The 26,362-nt window shown below is 31.2% G+C and overlaps 2 protein-coding genes across 2 annotated transcripts; both read left to right on the forward strand.

Annotated features, from left to right (window-relative positions):
• Positions 1–4,326: 4,326 nt before the first annotated feature.
• On the forward strand, positions 4,327–16,536 carry LOC105317453 (uncharacterized). The gene is made up of 15 exons (XM_034461696.2): positions 4,327–4,395; positions 8,600–8,650; positions 8,966–8,992; positions 9,393–9,549; positions 10,145–10,218; positions 10,555–10,711; positions 12,241–12,314; positions 12,494–12,650; positions 12,738–12,811; positions 14,076–14,229; positions 14,573–14,646; positions 14,918–15,071; positions 15,411–15,487; positions 15,801–15,954; positions 16,372–16,536. Exons 2-15 carry the CDS (start codon positions 8,605–8,607, stop codon positions 16,430–16,432), a joined length of 1,440 nt encoding a protein of 479 aa, XP_034317587.2. The 5' UTR covers positions 4,327–4,395; positions 8,600–8,604; the 3' UTR covers positions 16,433–16,536.
• A 5,682-nt stretch (positions 16,537–22,218) lies between these two features.
• Positions 22,219–24,932, forward strand: LOC136272200 (uncharacterized). The gene is made up of 7 exons (XM_066073412.1): positions 22,219–22,272; positions 22,411–22,437; positions 22,977–23,133; positions 23,350–23,402; positions 23,661–23,817; positions 23,914–23,993; positions 24,798–24,932. The coding sequence occupies exons 1-7, from the start codon at positions 22,224–22,226 to the stop codon at positions 24,815–24,817; spliced, it is 543 nt and encodes a 180-aa protein (XP_065929484.1). The 5' UTR covers positions 22,219–22,223; the 3' UTR covers positions 24,818–24,932.
• The last annotated feature ends 1,430 nt before the right edge of the window (positions 24,933–26,362 follow it).

Raw genomic sequence — 26,362 nt, forward strand, 5'->3', positions numbered from 1 at the left:
ATTTCTTTGAAAGCAATGCATTTCCATTGTATGTCTCTAATTTTTACGCCGTTTCATGATTAGAAAAGAAAAGTTCATCATTATGTATTACCAAATCAATACTTGGAGATTATTTAAAGTTCTTTGAACATTGTAAAAAAAGTCGCCTCATCTATTTTAGTAATATTATTACTCTTTCAAGAAAAAATAATGCATAACATCTTTGGGAATATTCATGTTATTTTAGATATGGATGATTGAAAACAAAGACATTTGGTCAATAAAAGAGTCGGGTTTTTATAAAAGTGACAATTGTTGTCTTATGGTTATTCTTTTTATAAATAGAAATATATTGGTAACAATGGCAAAATATGATCATACGAGATGATTTAAAAAGTAGATATATATTGCAAAATATATATCTACTTGTTTTTTTCTTTGAAGGATGTTTCGAGTGATTGATGTCTTATTTTAAATTGTTATCAATCATTTCCTTCTTTTGGTATTCAAAACTTTATGTTGTATTGGCTAATTACTATTTTTCTGCATTTTGTTTCTCAGAGGTCTAATATATAAAATAGTATGAGTTCTTTACATTGAAATGAAAAAATTAATGCATATACAAGGGATTGGGCTCTGAGTTAACTCTTTCTAAAATACGTTAGTGGCAACGAACTAGGGCCCTGACTAAACGCTAAACTTTCTAAAATGCATTGAATTTAAACATCTCACATTTTGAAGAGTAAGTGTTCATTCAGAATTACATTCTGACAAGATCAAGTTTTATGATATAGTTCCTTAAACAAATCAATAAAGTTTATCAAGTAAAGAAATCAAAGAACAGAATGGCTTCATCGAATGAATAGAATTGCCACCATAACTCTTCGAAAACTACGATTGTTCATTTTTGACATTGCTTCAATATTCTTTTTGTCCTCTGATTGTATTAAAAATAAATATGTACGTATTTAAACCTTTGTTTGTCATCCTTTTAACAGTGCAGTTTGACAACAAGTATCGAGACGGGATTGACTATCGTTAAAACATTTTAGGAAGACTCCATCTTGTCGACAGTCAATCGGATTGTCTTAGAAACTTAAAATCCTTCAGTGACAGTAAATTGAGACATCTGTGTCTACATAAATCATGCATCCCAAAAGCGTTTAAAATATAAAACGAATTCTTTTCTTTATAATGCTTTTGTTTTCTGTTTGCTCTTTATAGCCAATGATATGTTCTCTTTTTCCTGTCTGCTTTCACATTAAGAGGCGCGAAGGGCGTGACCAATTTAGAATGCATTGATTTCCTTTCAAGGTAGAAAGTAGAAATATATAAAAAATAAAACCTTTTTCGATTGAAAAGCAAACATGTAGGCAATTTTTTTTTACTAAATAATAGTTCAATCATATCTAAAAACTCTAGGTATATCTGATAGACAATGTATTGATCAATCAACCTTCTGAACCCAAGAATCTGTAAAATTGGTGCCATCGAAAGATTTAACAAACAGCTACTTTTTTATGTACTTGTATATTTGAATTTCTATGAGAATGTTTTTATAAGATAAATATCAAATGGATAATTATTGTACAAATTGCGAGTTAAAAGAATAAATATTAAGATGTTTTCTTTCTCTCATTTTTATCTTCTTCATTATCCGTTACAGCCTTTGCAGCATTTTTGTTACAATAAGTATGTAATGTATGATAAAGAGAAGAAATATAAATGTACTCACTGCCTTGTCACTAAGGTTCTTCAATTAATCAAACAAAGTTACACACCCAGAAATCTATTTCATTTGAAATATATTGACAAGACAATAAGACATAGGTTTTAATAAAAAAGACTGTTAGCACCTATTACCGTCAAGTGTACGGAAAATTGAAATATTTTAAACCTCAAACAAAATTTTAGTCATTTATTAATACTTATTAATCAAAAATTAAATTCTATTTGTTGAAAGTACAATAAGTCCGGAAAACAATTTTAAATTTCATTTTCTTTGTAGATATTGCATAACTAATATGCGAAGTGAAATGAACAAATTTTCAGTTATTTCTAAAACTACATCATGGATGTGGGGCATGACTTGCGAAATATTAACAGCATATCAGCAATTTGTGCTGCTTTTTTATTAAAGGGGCATGGTCACGATTTCGGTCAAATTTTATTTTTCTCTTTTTGGGAGTTGATTTTAATCAACTCTTCTATGCAGTTACTCTTGCAAACCGAAAGTGAAACAGTGTTTGGACCTAAGCACAAATCATCACCCCTGACAAGACTTAGTTCTTGAAAATAATAGAAAAATTCAAAGAAATGTATGCTGAAGCATTGTTTTTCAAGGAAACTTATCAATAAACACTTTGAAAATAGTCAGATTTTATATAATACGAACAACTAAGATATTTTAATGGTCCTGTGTATTCCTACGCCAGAGTTTAATTATAGCCTCGTTCAACCAAACGCTCGGCTGTCTCCGTTTATATCCGACAAGCAGAGAGGCTCTCTTGCTTGTCGGAGATTAACGGAGACAGCCGAGCGTCTGGTTGAACGAGACTAGAGTTCGAAATCAATAGTGCTTGGATCCATAAGATTTTTAGAATTGCTTCGATTACTTATACATAGTTTGAAATATATCATTAAATATTACACAACATGATTTATATGGGGTTTCTCGAAATTCTTGTCGGAGAAGTCTAAAACTCATATGATAAAAAAGTGCGTAATTCAAATACAGACTAGAAACAGACTACATGCAAGATAAGTTGATTTTAAAATAAATGATAATCGATAAAATCAACTCCTGTCAGTACTTCAGTACTTTGATTAGTATTTACTATACTTAAGGAATGCTGTTTTAATGATAGAATGAAATTTGATAGTCATTCGTAGAGTTATAAGCAAGATACAGATCACACAATTCTTTGTCATGTAAACAAGGCTCGTGCCCTATTTTCGTTTACCCTTAAAAAACTTTTTCTAGCTGATTTGTCTATCTTTTTATTCATTTTATTAAGCATAAATAAACAGTTCCTAACCTTTGACACATTAATTCAATGTCTTAAACTGGAATATTTACTTCAACATTCAAAATGTAAATACACGCTTTGTTTACAAAACAAAGAATTCCAAACTCTTTAACTCGCTTAAAACTCAACAAATGGCATTCAAACATTACAATTGGGAAAGAAATCTTTTACCAAAATCTTGAGCATGCCCCTTTAAGCTTGAGAAATATGTTTCATATCTAAATAGCAGAACACCCGCAACGTTTTTTTTTTTCAAAATAAACGATTTGATAGGTTAACCGCACGATAGAACAACACACAAGTACGATCCGATAGGATTGATGCACGATAAAGAAGGAATATGTGTAGTACTTGTTTATGTACAATACTGTTTTTGTTCAATACATATATAACAATATGTTTTACTGCAGTTATTGTCAAAGAGATGCTGCGGCCATTGTTTTCAAATACAACACGAGCGTTATCAGTAAACTATAAGATCAGAAATCTCCTAAAGTCTCGCACTGATCATTCAAATATAATTTGTAAAAGAAAAAAAAATTCAAACATTGCCAATTTCATTTCTTTCTTCCAGTAAAAGCGATACCATTGTATATTGCTTTAAACGGCAGTTAGATGAACCTCGCTAGCACCTTTGAACTGTGTGTTCTTACTTAAAAATGAAAAATTCAAATTGAAAAAGACAATGTAATGAGTAAGGGTATCGATTTATTTAATCCTATCATTTAATTGTAGCAAAGTCATGTCTTGGTCACTATCTTGTACCTTAATACAATAAATTAATATATTTATGCTAAATGTTACTCTTTCTGTTAATGAAAAAAGTACAACCATTTCCATATATATAAATAATTAAAAATTGCATTGGCTGTACTAAATTCCCATTCATTAATTTTCTTCAATTTTGCTTCAATGGATTATTGTCCAATCACACAAATATCTATATTTACATATGATAAGGGTTCTACAATGGAGCATACATGAACAGAATGCCATCATATTGTATTTATGATATACCGGTACTTCAAAAAGGTTGAAAGTTTGTGAATTATTCATGACAAATAATCACATTTTATCAACACCAAATTCATTAACTTTAAATTTTATGTTTGTGATTGGTATATAATGTAGCATAACTTAACCCAATTTTTATTCATGTTCAAGATGGCCAAATATTACTGTATGGAATGAAACCTGTCAGTGACATTATGTATATTAAGGCAAGCCCTCGTAAACAAACCAATAAGTCTTCGAGTTCTTATCAATTTTCGTGCAGTGTGTAAATTCTCATTGACCCCTTCTGGACAATCGTCACGGTAGGTACTTGTATATATATAGCCTCACGGCGGACAGAGCATCACCTCTCTGGTCGGATCTTATTAGTAAGGTAAGTTAGTCAAAGCACTAAGGATATAACAGTGCCCCTATTTGTAAAAAAAACCCACCTTTTTATAATTTTTAAAAACACTTAAAAAAGTTGTTTAAAGATTTTTGTGCATGTTGATTTTTAAGTGAACACACAGCTACTTTATGTTTATTTGAATCTGTTTTAAGAGGACATGTAGACCACCAAACAGATTTTACAACATTGTTACCCTGTCTATTACATGAAAAAATGTAGCATTTGTAAAAAGATTATTTATGAATATACAATGAATTCACTGAAAAGAGAAATATCAGAATGAATATTGATGTGTGAAATACATTGCATACGATTTTAGATTTGGATCAAATGACAAAAAATAAGCAGTGATATAAAATACACTCCTCATTTCAAAAAAGAAAATCAGTGGATATATTCTTAAAGTCGATGTCAAGAAAAAGAAAACCCTAACGAAAATAATAACTATAACGTTTCGTTTACTTCAATTCCTCTCCGAAAAACATCTTCTTATATCATTTTGCATCGTGTACTATCGTTTTAATTTCGTTTACAATCTATATAAGCCTAAATTATAGCACAACGACAGTACCATATCATATCGGGTCCTCCCGTTTACTTTCTTGATTATACAATGTATGCAATCTTAAAGAGAACAGTTTGTTGATATTTTTTCCGACCAAAGTTAATCAATGCACTTTGTTTTCAATGCCTATTTTTGAAGAAAAAAAGCATTAACGTTTCCGATTGCAAATGTTTGAAAAACAAATCATTGGACTGGAAAGCAAATGAAAAACATTATTATTTCCCCGGAAAAACTCGTAAGAAATCATGTTTGGTAGGTTGCCCAATTATATTTTGTCTAACTATGCCAAGCCCCCTGATTTCAAGATATCAAATCAAGGGGACTTTAACTGTTTTTCTACATGTGGTATCATTAATTTTTGGGATCGAAAATGAATGTTTTAAAGAGCGCATTTCAAATAAGAATTAAGATAGAAATGAGCATTTTAAGTATGTTAACGGAATCTTAAACTCGCCATAATATGAATTTGAAATCACAGAATTTCTTTATACTTCAATTTAATGTTTATTGGAAAACAATTCTTTTCTGTTTGTCGAATATCGTTATACACAATGATGTGTAAAATTCATGAACAAACAAAAGCATATGCAGAAATGACATTTGATGACAAGGAACAGTGTTCTAAATCAAAAGTCCAATCAAATAATACAGAACAAAACCGATTAAACAAGACCTTTAAAGAAATTAAAAGTAGGAGCAGGTACCATGCAGGTTTCAAGATAAACGGAAAAACCGTAGACAGTTAGTGATTAATCATGGTGTAACAAGAAGTATAGAATGATACTTGGTTTTTTAAACCTGCCAGTGCCAAATATGAAGTCAAAGGCATCGTTTTTCATTGAATATGACGTAATATGTAAATATTTTTTATAATGATGACTAAGCACAATGATTATGTTGCACATTTTCTATTTGATTTACTGTAAACGTATCATAGTTTTAGTACACGATATTGCATGAAGGAAAATAGTTAATCAAAGTTTGCGTGAACTTTAATCAGCGTATTCTTGAATATTCTATTCATATACATGTCTGCACGCCTTTAGCGATGTACTTGATTGAGCGAAAGAGACATACTGCAAAAACGTTTGATAGAATACACAGCTAAATGTAATACATTTCCAGTCAATATACATGTTATAAATCTGGTTAATGTATTATATTGAAAGATTAGTCATTTAGGAAGTATTTTTTCAATGGCTTGTAGAGTAGGTTTTAAAAGAAAGGAAATCAACATACAAATTCATATCGTTTTGCGGATCTATATGTTCGATACCTCTATTTAAGTGTTAAAAAACCCATTTTTGTTGCTAGTGAAAATTTTCCAGTTTGAAGACATTTTAGTATCTCATAGTTTCGAAAAAAATGTTTTTTTCTTTAAATATTTTGGCTGTTTATTGATCTATTCCTTGACTTTTGTATATTTAACACCCCCTCCCCCCAATCAAATCTTAAAAGGAATAAAAAAACGGATTGTTTTAAAAGAAAATGATTTCTGCTCTGCACCTGCTTAAACATGAATTGTCTAATTTCTTAACCGGTTTCTAACAGTATTTCCTGTAGTGAAGAACGTTTGGGCTAACCCCCCCCCCCCCAAAAAAAAAAAAAAAACAACAAATAAAAACCCAACAAAAATTCAACAAACACAAATGAGGAACATGCATTTTTTTCAAACTTTTTTGTATATTTCTTAAAACTGTAAACCTCATCTAAAGGTACATGTAATCTAGTATATGTAAAATGAATAAGGAACATGAAGTAAACAATGATAAGCCATGTAGGTAACTATGTCACGCCTAATTCAGAAACACAGGGATATTATACAAGAATAACTATCATTCACACAGGTATTTCCATCTGCTAAACTTCTCACTAGATAAATAATCAAATAATAAGTCACGACATTAGAGCTGTGTCTTGTGTGAGATTGACACTCCCATGATTTTATAACGATTGATAATGAGATCATGCAGAATGATAACGTTCATCATGTGAAAAACTATATAACAAGTACCCATCTGTGCATTTGCGATTAAAAAAATAAACAGTTACATACTAGAAAAAAATATTTTATTCACTCTAATGATTTTCAAATTTAATTTTTTTAACCAAGGATCCATGTTGATATTGAAATGAAAAATATTTCCCCAAACAAAAAACAAATTTCTTCTTTAAGCAATGCCAGTAGTTGTTGAAATAACTATACACATGTTTTCTTTACCGTCTAAAGAAATGCAAGACATTCATTTTTAAAAAAAATGCGTGCGTTGCTCGCTGGCGGGAAGCCCCGGCACGAAGCGAGCTATACCGAAAAGAAAATTCAAACCAACTGCACATTGATCTTACAGATTTTTTTGCCTTTAGTTAATCGGACGAACAGTCCAACTTTTAATCGGACCAGCAGGTACCTGTGAATATAGTTTCAATTCTACCCTATCATGAAAACAAACAAGATCAACATATTTAGCGACTATGTCAATCAAAAAATAATCGAGTTACCGCACAATAGTTTGCATATTGGAACGTCAGAATTTTTTGGCGTCAGTAAATTTTGACCCACAATGCAAATCCAAGCAATCTTTTTGTCGTTTTCATGTTCCCGCAAGAATCAAAGTTTAACTTTTTAGAACCAGAAAAAAATGTATAACTTCATGCAGTTCAAGAACGTCATGCTTTTAGGGAGAATAAAACAATATACTCCTCGTAGTTTTAATTCTTAGTGGAGATTTTAAAGTGCCAGATGACAATTAATTGAAGTGGGATGAAAAACTCTAACAGAGATGACTGAAAGTTGAATACTTTGTTTTTATTAATATTCGTGGGTATCAATTTTGTGTGGATGAATTAAAAATCCCAGTTTGGGGGATACCTAAATTTGTTTCCAATGACCGTATCAATACAAAATGTTTGCAGAAATTTTAACTCAATAAGCATTTAGATTAGTGCATCAACTTAATAACGAAATTCCACAAAAATTGGTAATAAACGAAAATTCCTGAAACCACAGTAACTGAAATCTGCCAGGATTACCAAAATCCTTGCAATACCTTAAAAATGCTAACGAATTTACGAATTATGGTATTTCGTTGGATATAGAAAACAATTGTAACTAAAAATTATTTGAATTAATGCTTACAGTTTCATGTAATGAATTACGAGGTGATTCCGCTAATTTCTGCATATTTTGATTTTTCTTGACCCTTGATTCTCAGGGGAGTCATACTAGACACCGCAGTTACTATAGAATTCGATTTGCACTTTTGATTTCAAAAGAGAAAAACCCTTTATATTAAAATCTCTGTTACTCACTGATATCAAATCCGATATTAAACTAGTTCTTCCGATGAACCAATGACAAAATATTGCTATTGCTTATATACTACTATTAGTGTAAACATTGTAAAATTGTATTCACTAAAATTTAAGATACATTGTATATTTTATTTTCTCTTGTATTCAATTTCACTTACGTTGCTTATTTCTTTATTCATTTTTCATGATAAAACGTAGTTAATTCAAATTTAACAATATGCTGCGCTTGCTAGCCCTAATGATCACACCGTACACCATATATTTTCTTATATTGAATAACTTATTTGACTACAATATTTTTTTTGTCTTCAGGAGCCATGAAGTTTCTGTGTGTTCTTCTCATCCCAGCTGTTCTCGCTGCTGGTATGTTTACTTAGTTACTTTCGAATGTGTATTTACCCTGTTTTAAAGGATAGTCATTTCCTTACTATAACACGAGCAGTTCAAACATAACATGCACACAATTTTTAAAAATCCTTTCACCTTGATTATTCACATCATGTGACAATACTAAATTAAGATTGTTTTCTCCGTCAGAAATTCATCGAATCTTAAGTTTAAAAAATCCACTTACACATCCTATTTTAAAAAAAAATTATATATATATATATATATGAATTTCTTATACGTTCAAATGCAATGTCAAGCAATTGAGTTTTTGGAAATGTTTTTTTTTAGTTCCCAGCAAAAGAGTTCTCTTTGACAGTAAGTAGATTTTTCTTACCCAAACATAGTATTAGTTATAGATATAAAAAAATTACATTTTTTGCAAAGTGAAGAAAGCATCAAAAGTACAATCAATGAAAATATTTATATTGGTAATCGTTACTTTTCTAATATTACTCAGTTTTCGTTAACTGCATCTTTGAATATAAAATCCTATTGTAAAAAAGTTTAAAGTGTTACTATGCTATATTTAAAATACTTTTTTTTTATTTTTTGTCTGATAACATATATTTGACAATAGAATGTTTACTTAGTTCTTTATATTTAGCATTTCTGATATGATAAAGGTAGTAGCATATGTGAATTTACTCAAATACTTTTTACATCTTTAACTATGCATTTGAGAGTTCTATTCTTACTTTGCTTTCCATACGCTTAGCATTTCTGAACAGTCAAGAGGCTACACACTTGATTGACCAGCTTGTGGAAACCTTGGCAACTAATGATAACGAGGCTAAATGTGAGCAGGAATGTCACGTGTTGATTACAAACCAGGACTCCGTCTTCCAACATCTGTGCCCCTTCATGTGTCATTCGTATGTTTTTTAAAGTCAGATTTTAGAACAGTATCACAATGTATAGTATAACTCCTTCAAAGCAAACTTTTGAAAAAACTGTGTGGATTTAGTTTGCTTAATCTTTTCTATCCATATCCCCAGGCGAAGTTTTTTTTTTTTTTTTTTTTTTACAAATTTTTGTGATACGTTAGAAAAATTATAAAGAATTTTCCCATGGAAACTAAACAATTTTGCGAAATCAGAACATGTTTTTCTGTGCTCCTTTTTGCTCTAAACAATGTGTATGGAGGCTGGATGATCGACGAAATAGTAATCAGATCTATTTTTAGTTTTTAAAGATGATCCTTCAATCGTTAAATTATTAATTAATAAACAATGTGGTATAAAATTTAGCTTTCAAATTTTGATATTTACTATATTTATATACCAACTTGTTCTTTTTAAAAGTATCTATACATGAATCAGCCACGATTATCCACCCCTATTAATGTAATACTTTGAAAATTTTGAAAGCGTTATTTTAGATTCCTGTTTTCTTTAAAATTTGCTCTTAGTGATCAGCACATTTTGTTTTGATTTCTATGTACACTAATGTAAGCATTTTCTTCATCAGAGCTATGCAGGCCCTTGGTAACCTCCATAGTCCTAACACTGATCCCACCGCCGGCAAGCGTATGTTGCTCGACAGTAAGTTTTTTTTGGCCAAAGAATTGTACGAATTGCTATCGCATAACATTTTATTTATTTTCTAATCAATTAGAAAAGTTCTGTATCAATGTCTTTTAAATAAAATGTTTTATATTAGGCAAAAAAGCATTTTTTCAGTTTCATGTAATAGTGTTATTTACTAAGCGGGTAAGAATCTCAAAAGGCGAACTATAAAAAAACATAATGATGTTTTAAGGCATGGACAAATTTTACTAGCAAAATATAAAAGAATGATATGACCAGGGGCGTACGTCTAATTTTTTTGTTAAAATATAAAGTTTTGTTATATTTAAATGTTTATTTTTATATCACTAGGCTTCCTGAACACACAGGAAACTTCTAAAATCATTGATCAACTTGTGACTACACTGAGTTCCGATTCAACAGAGGTTGCCTGCGAGAAAGAGTGCCACATTTTGATCACCGATTCTACTTCTGTATTCCAGCACATGTGTCCATTCCTCTGTCACTCGTGAGTTTATTTTATTCACTTCCATTATAAAGAGAAAACAAAATATGAATATAGTGGCAATTTCCTTAATAAGGATATTGTTAAAAAGAACGTGCTCGATTGCATTTTTTCTTATACTACTTTTTTGTTAATCCTAAATACCAAAATTAATATGATATTATTGTTGATTTGACCTTACCATTTAATTTAAAACGGACTAGGGTTAAATTACATGTGTGCTGTGCATACAATTTCCAAAATAGAAAAATACAAGTTTTGAATAGGAATAGTGGTCATGATTATATTCTATTATCATATGTTTATTATCTATAAAAGATAAGTTTTTAATAAAGGTTTCAGAAAAATTGTACATTTATCTAGAACATTACACATTTTTAAAAAAGATAAACAATCCTTGTTAATAAAGTCATATCTTAAAATTTAGGATGGCTTTATTAGATAATTCTCTGACCATCAATCCTCTTTCAGCAATAAAGCTTACAAATGATTCGTTATACACACAAAACATCCTAGAACACTAAGCTTACAAGTGATTATTTATAAAAGCTTCCTAGAGCACTTAGCTTACAGATGATCCACTAAACACACAAAGGCCCCCTAGAGCACTTCTCTGGCAGATGATACTTTATAACACACAAAGCCTCCTAGATCACTTAGCTTACAGATGATCCTTTATAACACACAAAGGCCCCCTATAGCACTAAGCTGGCAGATAATGCTTTATAACATACAAAGCCTCCTAGAGCACTTAACTTACAGATGATCCTTTATAACACACAAAGCCCCCTGGAGCACTAAGATTACAAGTGATCCTTAAAAACACACAAAGCCCCCTACAGCACTAAGCTGACAGATGATCCTTTAATAAACACTGAGCCTCCTTGAGCACTTACCTTACAAGTGATCCTTTATAAAACACAAATCCTCCTAGACCAATACAATTACATATGATTCTTTATAACACAACGAGCTCATAAAGCACTAAGGTAAGCTTACAAATGATCCTCTTAAACACACAAAGCCTCTTATATACTAACCGTTACAAATAACCCTTTCATTACATACAGATCCTCTTACATATAACCTTTTAATTGCATACAGATCCCCTTACAAATAACCATTTATTACACACAGAGCCCCTTGCAAATGACCCTTTATTAACCACGGAGCCCCTTACAAATAACTCTTTATTACCCGCAGAGCCCCTTACATATAACTCTTTATTATAAACGGAACCCTTTACAAATAACCATTTATTACCCACAGAGCCACTTACAAATAACATTTTATTATACACAGAGCCCCTTACAAATAACCCTTTATTACCTACAGAACCCTTTACAAATAACTCTTTATTACCCACAAAACCCTTTACAAATAACTCTTTATTATACACAGAGCCCCTTACAAATAACCCTTTATTACCTACAGAGCCCCTTACAATTAACTCTTTATTGCCCACTGAACCCTTTACAAATAACCCTTTATTGCACACAGAGTCCTTAAAAATAACCCTTTATTACCCACAGAGCCCAGGCTATCGTCGGAAACCTCCACCATTCTTCGGCTCCCGCCTCACCAGCAAAACGTCTTGTTCTTGGAAGTAAGTTATGTTTTCTTAAGACAAGGGTATAAACATACTTTAAACTTTTTTGTTTACATAGATTTTACTTGTATTCCTTAGACGAAAACGCCTTTTTTTATTTCCCGAAAAAGATCGCCGAGATGTTACAGGTATAGTAGCATTTAGTTTGTTTGTTGACGTTTGGTTTCCATTTCTAGACTTCCTCAACACACAGGAGACATCCAACATCATTGACCAGCTTGTTGCCACTCTGAGTTCCGATTCATCAGAGGTTGCCTGCGAGAAGGAGTGCCACATTTTGATCACCGACTCTACTTCTGTATTCCAGCACATGTGCCCATTCCTCTGTCACTCGTAAGAGAAAAGGTTGAAAATATCCAATTTATAAAAACAAAAGTAATCTTAACCGACCTATATTTGGTTCATGTTTCAATGTTTCAGTGCCCAGGCTATAATTGGAAATTTTCATCACGCAACCGCTGCCCCTGTCCAGAAAAAGCGATTTTTGGTTGATAGTACGTATTCATTTCATATATCATTCAGCCTCTCTCTCAAAAATGTTGTAAAAGTCTTACATTTGACGCTTTATTACATTCAGAATTTATTTGTCGAAAAACAATTTATTCTAAAACAAGTACATAATTATCCTGAAAGAGGTTGGGTGGTTAAACAATTTACCATCAGATCTGCCTTAAATTTTGACGTGACATTTATGACCATCCGCTAGCATTTTGTAAAGAAAAATAAAAACATTTTTTTTTAAATTTAATCCCTTACCCTATATTTTTATATAAAACCTTTCTTCTTAAAAAAATTAAATAGCATATAAAATAGGAATGACTACAAATCCCTTTTAAATACCTTCCGTAAATATTCTATAAAAGTAAATCAAGGACGTTTGGTGTTTTGACCTGTCAATATATACAAAGTACTTTTAACTGACTGTTCATTTAATCATCATGAGCTTAATCTAAAGGATCACATTTTTCTTTTTTTTCTGACTAATAAATAACTTAGCATAGAAATAGTAATCAAAGAATAGAATCTAAGGTGGCCTATATTTTACATACGTTGGCGAAATAATTCATCACATGTTTTCGAATTACAAAATTATTGTAGATTTTTATCTAACAGTTTTTATCAACCAATGTGAACTAATGATAAAAAACTTGGGTTTCAAAGTGTGTTTTTTAAAACAATTTTTCAATCGTATTAAATCTTTATCAGTTTTATATATTTGTATGAAATCTGAATAATAGGTAAAAATCAGAAATTTCAAATGAAAACATAGAAGAAATAATAAAAATTACTTCAAATTTAAAGAAAATTGGATGTAATTCGGAATTTGTTATATTAAGTTTAGTTAAAATGTTTTGATTTAGTAATATGAACTGATAGACATTGTATTATCTAATCATTTCATTAAAGAGCAGCAACTTTACATCTAATAACAGATACCTATATACATGTAACTACAGAAAAATTCATCTATCTTTAAGTTGAGGAGAAAAAAATAGTGACTTTGTCCTGTCCTTGATGTGAAAACAGGATGGTCAAATTTGATGTAACTAATTCTTTAATTTCATAATATGGTTTGTTTGACTGTGTACAAATTGCACACTGTGAGGTACTGTTTATGTACATGTTTTTCTGAAAACACTTTCCTTGAACAATACGCTAATTTGAATCTCACCAGGCTTGTTGAAAAGTCATACATCGTACATTATACAATACATTTTACAGCACTTTAGGGTGTAAAAAGAACGTTTTATTTTTCAGCCTTGTTGGCAAACCCAGAGGTAAATGTTTTGGTGACCAGCTTGGTTTCTGTCCTTGGATCTGACCCAACAGAGCAGACCTGTGAGAAAGAATGCGTCGTCCTGATGCATGCCGATAGCGTTATACATCATTTGTGCCCATTTGTGTGCCATTCGTAAGTTTTTGTTTTTAAATTAAAAGATCATAGAATCAACTTTAAAACTATCTTAAAAGATCTGTTCATTAATACTCACCTAAAATATGAGTTCTTACACCTACTAAATCCATTTAAAGGTGAGAGAGAAAATCTATCTTTCTGTGCAATTTGTATGAATCATTCTCATATGAATTAAAGCAATAAGTAAAACAATTTTTTATATTTTTTCTTGAAAAATTTCACGTGATTCAGAAATTGATCAGAATATTCTGTGTAACAAACTTGGCTGCATTAATTTGCTCATGTTAACAGTTAATTTTTTGCATTTTGGGAAAACATCATTTATACTTCTCTACACCAGCTTCCAGCAATTGGTTTCAAAAGTTCATCTGACAAGCTCTCCATCAAACCCATCAAAGAGATTCCTCGTTGACAGTAAGTTTATTTTTTATCTTTACGTAAAAATTTCAAAAACTATTTCGGGAAAACACATTTTTCTAAAAAAATTGATACTTATTTGAAAAAAAATTAGATAAATGCATTTTTTTTAATATAAACAAAGAATTCCTTTTTATTTTCTTATTTTTAAATTGAATAACAGTTGCTTTAGATAATATAGACATGATTCAAAACATAAGAAAAATGATTAGCTTTTACCATTTACATAGATCAAAAATGGTATTTAAATTTTCCTTTTATTTGTTAGCTCTTATGAGTAACCCAGAGATCAGTATTTTGGTCAGTGGGCTTGTGGCCACCCTGGGCTCTGACCCCACCGAGCAGGCTTGTGAGTCTCAGTGTGTAACCATGATCCACGCCGACAATGTCCTCCACCACCTTTGTCCATTTGTCTGCCACTCGTAGGATATATTTTATACCCAAATATTTATATTTGCCAATATGATTTCTTAATTGAACCTATAAAATACCGAAAGAGTTCAGTTCTATATAAACTTTTAATTATGTAACAATGATAATCAAACCCACTAAAACTTTGGTTTCATGAAAAGAAGATATGGTAGTGTTATGACTTTTAATTCATCTGTATCGCAAAGACCAGCGATGCTACAATTACATTTACACGTATATATACATCATGTGATTATGCTGTTAAACAATGCAGCGACAGTAAAACCATGTTTTTATAGGTAATTTATTAAGCCCTTTATAGATAATATATACATGTACTATTATTTTAGATTCCAGGAGTTGGTTCATAATGTGCATCTCACACCATCTGTGTCCAATCCCGTTCACAAAAGATTTTTGATTGACTGTGAGTTTATATTTTGTCGGTTCTATACTATCGAATTCTAATGGAGCATTTTTATTGGATACTTAACAAAAGTTCATGTTTTTATTAAGATATTTGTCATTTTAAATGTTGTCCTCTTACATTTTTGTTTGGGACCATATCCGTTAAAACGTTAAATTCTTAAACAGAAGATGCAAATATATCAATATATTTCGTAAAATATTTCAAACCACTGGCAAACTATTTAAAAATGACTTCACCACTACCTATCTGGTGTGTACAATTTGATAGCAATTTATTTCATTACATCTGATAACGTACTTCTATCGCGTAGCTCTCCTCAACAACCCCGAGGTCAGTGTAATTGTTAACAGCCTGGTCAGCACCCTTGGGTCCGATCCCACCGAGGCCGCCTGCGAGTCCCAGTGCACCAATATTGTACATGCCGACAACGTCATTCACTTCCTCTGCCCTCTTGTCTGTCACTCGTAAGATAAAGTTTTTTTCTCTCCTCTAGTTGTAATAGACCAGTTCACTATAACTTCGATGCTGCTTTCTTACATGGCAAATTGATATACTTAAGCGAAGTTTTAGTGAACAGAAAATTAAACTACGTAAATTAAATAATCAAGGTTACGTCATTTATCATTAAACTAAGTCATTTTGCCTTGCAAAAGAACAGTACAACAGGTACCGTGAATGGGTCTAGTGGCGGGCTTAACATATTTCTACTACATATCATGATTAAATTTACAAACAAATTGAACAAATATTAAGACATTTTGGGATTGATATTTAATTGAATTGTCATTATTTTTCCATATATTCATAAAAAAATATTGAAAATTGTAGTAGTAAATTGATGCGTAGTGTCCTTGGATTGACAATTTTTTTTTTATTTATAGCTTCCAGTCTTTAGTGCAGAAGGTTCATCTCACTTCTCCTATGGGTAACCCGGCTCAATAGAAATAATATATATTTTTTTTTACACAAAGGAAGTTTATTCTTGAAATAAAATAAAAAAAAAATATTATGTTATAATAATATAATATAAATTATAGGACCTTAAACTTTGTCCTGTTGTTGTTCTTTTTAGCATAAACAATAAATTTTATATTATTATAACAGTAACTTGATCCAAAGGGTCGGACCACGTCGAGTTGCTAGGCGCGGATCATCAGATCAAACTCAACACTTATCGTCCCTTTTGATCTGATAATCCGCACCTGGCAACTCGACGTGATCCGGCTATTTAGTCAAGTTACTGTTATAATGATGAAATTATTATAAACTTTTATCTATTCAAAAGTTTGAATTACAATACCTTCTTTTTGAAATCAACTGTATGACGTTTGATTATATAACAGTGCTATTTTGAAATGAACTCTCTTAAAACGCGCTAAAATACAGACGTTATTCAATGCGTGCTACGTCATCAGTTTCGGAGAGTGGTGATACAGAATCAGAAAACCACAGTGTGTTGATCCGGAAAATCGGATCACTCTGTAAAATTGACAATATCAAGAAGGGGATATTAATGGATATATAATAATAATAATAATAGTTTATATCATTGCATACATATGCAAAAGCTTTTGATAATCGTTTTATATTTATTAACCTCACGCTGTCAAGTATTTTCAGGAAAGACAAGGAATTAAACAGTTAAAAAGAAATAAAGAAAAGGAAGAAAAATTAAGAAATAATGCAAGATTTAAGAAATAGTGATCTTAAAATTTTAACAAACCAAGACATAAAGGAGTTCTGTTAAACGTGTTCTTGTACATCGTAGTTATATAGAATAAGTAGATATCGAAAGGTTACCTGGTTGAAGGGCACACGGGGCACTCACGATAAGTCTAGCTGCACCTTATCATTCGTGACGTTAAGCGTCTTGATATAGAATTAACCAGCAAGTCGTGTTTAATTTCATTCCAAAATCTGAACTTTTAAGATCACTTGCAAGTATTTATTCGCATACCTTAAAAATAAAACAAATTTTAAATAGCAAGTAAACATGTCTTCAACAAAACTTGAAACAACTTCAGAATATATGCCTCACAAAATTGAAAATGCGACTATCAATATTAGTATATTTGTGCAACAATACAATATGAAATGAAACTGTACGGAAGAAAACTAATCCATAACATGTTCTCGACTTTCGTTTCATAGATTTGCCATGATAAAGTTTCAATCTGAAATAATATATTATGATTACGAACATAAATGCAAGGGTGTACGTGACTTAGAATCTGGTGTAATTTGTCTGATATTATAACATACATGTAAATGTAACCAAAAACATCATATGTGATAAAAAACTTAAAAGGAACAAAGAAGATTTATTAAAAAGTGGATTTAAGATACATAGTACTTTTAATCTTAAACGACGAATAATGAATTCGATTATCATTCAAATTAAGAGATGATTACCGAAATAAAATGTTGATCGCTGTTAAAACTATGACAAATTTTTACAGTCAAAATTTCATAGATTTAGTGACAATTTGAAATTTTAAACTCACTAAATACAATCCTGGAATATAATGTTAATGCGCACACATTTTCGGAATATTACTAACTTTTGCCACACTTAACTTGGTTGTCATGTTACAAATTACCCACACTCCTTGTGTCATTGTAATAGATAACAGGTTTTAAAGAGGCATGGTCACGATTTTGGTCAAACATTATTTTTCCGATTTTAATATTTACAATGATTCAGAATGGCATTTTTAATAGGCAACTGAAATTTGAGTGCAATTTGTTGAGTTTTAAGCGAGTTACAGAGCTTGAAATTCTGTAAACAAAGCGTTTGTTTACATTTTGAACGTTGAAGTAAAAATTCCAATCTTAAACCTGAAACGAATGTATTAAACGTTAGGAACTGTTTATTTTTGCTTAAAATGAATAAAAAGATAGACTAATAAGCTTGAAAAAGATTTTTTACTGGTATATTGAACCTATGTAAACAAAAACAGGGCACGAGCCTTGTTACATGACAAAGAATTGTCAGCATTGTATCTTGCTTTTTACTCTACGAGTGACTCTCAAATTTTATTTGATCAATAGAAATGTATTTCTAAAGCATTGTAAATAATAAAAACATTAAAATAGAATTTGACCAAAATCGTGACCATGACCCTTTAAAGAGAAATGTATTTAACTGCCTACATGTATTATGATTAGATAATATATGTCAGAAATGTTTTTGTGATATATGCCAAGTGTTAGCTACTATCTTAGCATTAAACTATCCCATTGAGCTCATCGTTAACGTACATTGGAACTATTCTTTCCGAGATAAGATATTTAATATACGCATTATTTATACAAAGTGTAAAAACGAATGATTTCTAATAATAACATTTATAATCTACTTTTTTCATCTAAGCAATTGGAGATGCATAAAACATTTAAAATAGTGACAAGTCAATATAATGTAACGTAATAATTTTCCTTTCGTCATGTAAAGATATCAACGAAATCAATTTTCATGCACAATGCACCTATCATAGAAACATAATATTTATGTAAAGTTATTTTATTTTGATGCAAATTTGAAAATGAATAAAACAGCATAGTAAATTGCCACTTTGTATGACATTTAGTGTCGTTCCCTAAATTGACAGTCACGCGATACGTGTTGATGATTCCCCCGAACGAAGGTCATGAACTAATTTCAATATTACAAGGGCCTATCCTTATTAGAAAAAAAATTGAATTTATAGTTAAATTCTACTTATCTAGAAGAATCTGAAAAATGTCACTGCTTTGTTTAGAGTCAATCTTTTACTAAAATAATAATAATTATAACATTGAGTCATTTTTTTTTTAAAAGTAAACAGTATCATAACTGCAGCAGTGTGTGCGTACAAATTGAGTAACGCGCGCGCGCGCGTTAGCGCGTTATGAAAATGTGTATGCACACATCGCTGAAGTTGACTGTACCGGCACTGTACCAGTTATCGGCTATAATTTTACGTTTTATTTTCGTGTTTCCTTATTTTTTTTTGGATATATTTGAACATTTAATTATGTCATCATTTAGAACCGAAAACATATTGTTTTTGTGTTTTTTTATAGCACGCTCGAATTTGCCGAGTTTTTACGATTTACTGTACCAGTTATCGACTTTGTGTTGATAACATAGTGAAATCTCTGTACATGTTGATTTTATATTCTGCAAAATGTAAATTGAATTATGTTTCTCGCAGAGTCAGCTTATAGGCCGTAGGGGTTATCATACATAAACAAAACTCATAAAATTATCCGTTTATCATCATACGGTATTTCACAAAATCTTACGCTTATTCAATACATAATTGTGCAATCAGGCGTTCAACTGTGCCATGAATCTCTCTCAAGTGAGTGAAGTCCTTTTGTTTATAAAAATTATATGTATTGATATTTTATGTCAAATCAAAGACGGGTTATAATAACGTTTCATAAAGAGGGCATATTCTATTTTTAAATAATTATCCACTTTCCCCACAGCTGGAAGTGCAAAGATGTAAATCAGCGGTAAACAATGATCGTTAAAGCTCATGTTTAAAGCATATTCAAGAAAGTTTTCAAGCAAACTTACTTTTCTTTATTTGTAACAGACAACTGAATAAAACATCTTGGGTAGTAGCGTGCTATAACCTCGAACCCTCAATTTAGCCGATAACTGGTGTTAGCCGACATCTGATGCAGTACCAGTATACTTAAAAAAATGATTTAATGCTTATACATATATTTACATTTTTTTAACCTCATGCCTTGTCTGCAAATGTGATTTATACCTTAAAATTTGTCTTATTCTAAGGGTAAGTTCATATTAATGGAAGAGCCAAAGTAACAGCCACAAGCGTGAATTTTGTTTTTCGCTTGTGAGGTTGCAGTTTACAGCGTTCAACGTTTGTAACGTCACAATCAAACTAATCATTTTAACCTTTGAGTACCCTGTGTGCATTACAGTGTTATATTTACATCTACCAAACATAATTTCCTCTATTTCTTACTGAAACTTATAGCTAATTCATAGCTCTATAGAAACAGCCAGACTGAAATCTCCGTACGCCCTATTTATCGATTGGTCGAAATCTACAGCGGCTGAAAGTAACAGGACTGAAATTGACACGCCCTGTTTATCGATTGGTCTGAACCTACAGCGACCGCAGTAAAATCCCTTCTTTTAGCTAAAGTACTTTTGTACATTAACAGTAATTTAGTGAATTTTACTAACTTTTCATAATCAGTTTATTAATTAGTTAAAGAAAGATGTTAATATAAACAATAAAATGCTTTCTTTAATGATTCATGCGGGTTATGAAGGTAGTGATCATTGCAGAAAAACGCTGTAAGGAAATCCTAACAATACTTTTTAGAGCCATGACCTTGCATGTGACTGAAATCTTTTATATACAATAAGCGAACTTTTTCATTACCTTATAATTCGTATCACCTGACTAAATATACACAGCGCAGTTTGTTAACAGCTGAACCGATCGATCAGAGCTAACAAGTAATAGTAGAGAGCGGTGTAAAGGGGAGTAATCCGATACATTGGTACATGAAGCAAACCTTCATTATTTTAGTTTAATACTTTAAAGAAAAAACAATTGATTTGAAGCTCCCAGAGGCTTTTTTCAGTAACTCATTTTTAATAACAAATTAAGCTGAAAATTTTTAACTTCAAAATTTTAAGCAGATTTGATTTGATTTACCAAGTCAAGAAAAACGATAAACATTTGATAACGATGCATATAAAAAAAATTGAAATAATAATGACGAAGGTATGAGTATATTGTATAACTGTAACTTCCATATTATTTCGTAGGCAATCACTCCATATCTTATAAACGTCACCACATACATGTAAAAGCAAAATTTTCTGTAGAAGTTTTAATTGGTAATGAACCTTTTTTGAATATCTACTAATTTTGACTTTATCCATGATATTTTATAGGCAAAAGAATTATGAACGTTCCATCATTTTATATGACATTTTGCAAGACAGCGTGCAGTTATATAACCTTGTGTGACCTTGCAATCATTATGCATACATTACGTAATCGGAATAATCTCTTGCATATAAAAACTCTAGAATTATAAACATTGTCCTTACAACTTGGAGGACACCTTAAGTGAGTATTCACTTTATTGAACATTAGGACTATGAGAATAATCATCCTACGTGAAAATGCTCGTTTTTTTTTTTAATTTGATCTTTGTTTTCTTTATATTGAATATTTTGTTTTTAATTTTCACATCACTAAATCTTGTTAAAAATTGTCAAGTTGTTATTGTAATTAAGGTTGTTAAAATATCTTAAGAGGGTCGGATGGTTGTGGCCAGTTTTTGGACTATATGAATCTTCTTGAAAAGAAGAACAGGAAAACATTCAAACTTTAAAGCCAAAATGTTTTGATTTTCTTTCACTGTACGACAGTCTAAGGTAAAAAATAGCATCTGTAAAGCTTTAGGGAAGGTTTGATTGATAATGTTCTGACTATCTAGCCTATTCAAAGGTTTACAAGTGTTTAGCTTTTTATGTAGCATTGTAAAGATCACTTTTCATTAACAATATAAAGCTCTTCAATTCAGCTAGCTTACAGGTGACTGAAAGATAGTTTAAATCTGTCGACTGAAAACAGAGCTCCGTTTTGTGATTTGATGACTGGTATTGTATAGAAATTTTACTATTAGATCTTAAACGGAACCCAAGACATTTAAAAAGCAATATATTTTTTCTTATATTGCAGTCAAGATGAAGTGTTTAATCATATTTCTGTTACCCGTGGCCTTTGCTGCTTCAGGTAGGCTTTTTTTATTATATAAAGCAAACCGATCTGTATCATACTAAAAACAACTAAACAAAAAGCCGAATGATATCTAACTAAAAATTACGTGCGAGTTTAAATGTTTAACTTACTACTTTCACTTTCACTTTTCAGTGCAACAAAAGAGAATCATTGCTGACAGTAAGTGTTGCCAATGTTACATTATTACATTACAATTTTAGTTAGGAGAGAAAATGCAAATTACAAAGTTCACCGAAATATGAACTTAGTTGGTCACGTAATAAATTCCTGTGAAGTCCTGTGATTTTTCAAAGTTGGCATCTATTAATCATATTTGCGTCTGAATGTTCAGAATGATAAAAACGTGTAACTGTTCTCTAAAGTATACAATAATGCAACCATAAAAATCACGAAGCAAAAATTGTGACGTAAAAGCCATGACATATTCATGCGTTACAAAGTTCACAGAAAAATAAAGATGTGTGCAATTATAAGTTTTAACAAAGTAATGTCCATAGATATTTTAAGTTTTTATACCGCTATATTCATGTGATCTAAACAGATTTCAAACACAATAAATAAATTAATATATATATATTGCTTTTGCAATAATACATTTAATGATTATTATTTAATTGATTTTTGTTCAATTTTTGCAATCTCGTTTGGTGTCCAAACATACATGTATAAATACAGCCAAAAAATGTTCTTTTTTTTAGCACTTCTGAACGGCCAAGAAGCTAGAAATATCATCGATCAGCTGGTGACATTCTTATCATCTGACACCAGCGAGGCCAAATGTGAATCTGAATGTCACACTCTAATTGCAAACCCCCAGTCTACACTCCAACACTTGTGTCCGTTTATGTGTCACCTGTAAGATGTCATTCACTTGCTGCAGCTGGTCAAAATAGTTAAAAGAAAAGTGATTTCTGTCAGGTTGAGGGGATGCATGGTTTTCAACATTTTATTTTCTTCAAAAAATGCAGTAGCTATCTTTGTAATGTGATAAGCAGTACGAGTTGAATATATTATTTGCAAGTTAAACATACGGTGTTTAAAAAACTTAGAGTATCGATTTTCTATATGTAGCGCTCAGCAGACAATTGGTGGACTTCATCACAACAAACGACTTGTTTTTGACAGTAAGTCGTCAACTGTAACAATTTAAAAAAAAAATGGCAAACTCAAATATCTTGGTTTCTATCTAGGGAATCACTCATTAACACAGCAAACTACATCGATTTAAGGTGTACAATGCATGGTAAAATCTGTGCAATTTACTTGCAACCAATGTAATACATTTATCCTTTTAAATATAGGAACTACAACAAAAAGTTATTAATTTGAAAAATAAAATAAAAAGTTCGGTAAGGAGAGGTAAATTGCGATTCTATACACAGCTTTCCTAAATGGAGAGGAGGGGAGACGCATTGTGGATCAACTTGTGGAACAGCTCGGAACTGACGCCAACTATGCAAAATGCGAACAGGAATGTCACGTGTTGATTCGGAATCAGCAGTCCGTGATGCAACATCTCTGTCCCTTCATCTGTCACTTGTGCGTGGATTTTTTTAATCTAAACTTCTTCTTCTTCTCTCTCTCTCTCTCTCTATATATATATATATATATATATGTATACGATCTTAAATGTAGAACAATAGATGCGATCAAGAGTCTTCATAGCCCAACAACTGACCCAGCAGCAACAGGAAAGAAGAGACTGTATTTAGCGAGTATGTAATACATTTGTCAGCATATTTGAATACACATATTTTCCATTTAAAATAAAAAAAAAACTGCCCTGTACTGCCTTTTTTCTATATAAGATTGTTTAAATGTAATTTAAAATTTAAAGTTATAGGGTCATGGTCCCGATTTTGGCCATCAATTTTTTTTATATATCTTTGATATTTACAATGCTTCAGTAAGGCGTTTTTTATAGTCAACCAATACGTGAGTGTCCCTCATTTAATTATAGGTGAGCTCAGTTTTTTCCTATATAAAAAGCCATGGTCATGTTTTTGTTTACAATTTGTATTTGAAAAGACGAAGTAAGATTTAGATCTTAAATGACAGTTTTTTAATGTATAATAGCTTGTTGAACCAGTGTTGAACCAGTGTAAACAAATGGCACGACCTTTGTTCATATGTTAGTTTCAGACCTGAAATGAATGTGACAATTGCCTGAAATTGGTTTTTTTATGTTCAAAACTAATGAACAGAGAGAACAATGCGCTTAAGAATAGATTTTACAGGTATATTGAAACCAATGTAAACAAATACATTGCACTAGCTTTGTTTGTAAAACAAAAACAGATATGAGATCGAACTCTACGACTGAAAGATTAAATTGTGTTGATCATTACAATTAAATTAGTTAAGCATTGTAAACAATAAAGATAAAATAAATAAAATTTGAACAAAATCGTCACCATGTCCTTTCATAATTTTACCATCGTTTGTTGATATCTTGAGTCATATTTTTGTCGATAGCATAGTGTTCGCTATTTTGTGTTTTTTTTATTTTACCCATTTAGGACAAGACCCACAAGAGTAACCTGGCCTTGAATAGACTTTAACCTTCCGGTAGTGACTATGTTAGCATTCACGTCTTTGCAGAATAAGATTTCTTTTCATGTAAAACGTTGATAAGCAATAAAAATAATCACAAATGTTTGATTTATATATTATGCTTTTGGGCTCATCGGAAGCGAAGGTTCTTATGATCTTTTCTGATCACCGGTTGTCCATCGTCCGAGGTTTAAATAAAATAAAAACATATTACCCAAACAAACTCAATTGAAAAGCAATAGTTTAAACTGTATCATAAAAACAATCGGTATTATCAATTGGATGATATGGAGTAGTTTTGAATTTCCAGGAGCGTACAAAGTTTTTAGATGGCCTTTAGTTCGAAATTTTGCCCTTGGTCACTGTTTAATTTTTCAGGAAAGCTATATGAGAAGAATTTTTCATATAAAACTTTAGAAGTAGTGTGAACTGTATGATTTTTGCAAGGTATAGCTTGAGCAAATCTGGTGAAATGGTCAGTTATCAAATCTACCTTTTGATTGCCCGGAACTCAAAAAATCAATACAAACTAACACCATGGCTTCTTTTGGGACAAAATTGGAATAAGCTCAGCTGCAGGCGTAACTGGGGGTTTACTGCATATGCATCTGCTACAAGTCTCTATATGATTGCTCATTTCCCTTACCATTCTTGGCCAATAAAAACGCCGCCAGGCTAATCTTAATGTTCAATACTTTCTGGGATGTCCTACATCATGTATTCTTTGAAATTCTGTCACTTTAAAAGTGCAGGAATGTCTTTTCTCAATAAAGAAGGTTTTAAAAAAAGATCGATTGATTATCTATTGAACCTCTTTGGATTCCCTTTTTACATTTCCTCACTTGGGGCGGAAACTGCTTTTCAGGATTTGGACAACTCGATGTTCATCATATTTCTTGACTGTTCATCTATCCAATCATTGGTGTTTAGTGTGTCAGTAGGGAAGCTATCATCATCGGCCATTTGAGGTGAACCCTCCTCCGAGATCATCATACAATGGACGCTTGCAGCTTGACAAAGGCTTTTACAATAAGTAAAAAATAGGCTTTCTGGAGAGACCATCTGCATACCTATTTTAAGAACTATATTTGGTATAGTCATTTATCTGCCCCCAATTTAAACTTATTTCTAAATACTATCATATAAAAATCGAATCTTTAAAAATCATAATACAGAGGAGAGGATGTCAATCACTTTTATCTTGATTTTACTCACCATTGCTCATTTGCTGTTTATCTATGACGTCAAATAAATGACCAAATTCCCGCAAATTTACAAACAAATAAAAATATTGTCATTTTTCCTTTATGTTTTGTTTTCGGAAGTAGAGAGCGCAGGTCTGCTCAGGTACGAATTTCACCTATGTTTTTATTCAAAAAATTATACACAACATACTTAAAAAATGGTACTTGAAGTTTCCCAGTCGAAAAAGCATCGGGAATCACCCATATTTTGCTACAAAACATCAATTTGACAAAATAAGACCATCTTCATGACGTCATTTCTATATTTTGACGTCACTTTGGTGAGA

Source organism: Magallana gigas, chromosome 10 (genome assembly GCF_963853765.1).
Source record: "Magallana gigas chromosome 10, xbMagGiga1.1, whole genome shotgun sequence".
NCBI lineage: Eukaryota > Metazoa > Mollusca > Bivalvia > Ostreida > Ostreidae > Magallana > Magallana gigas.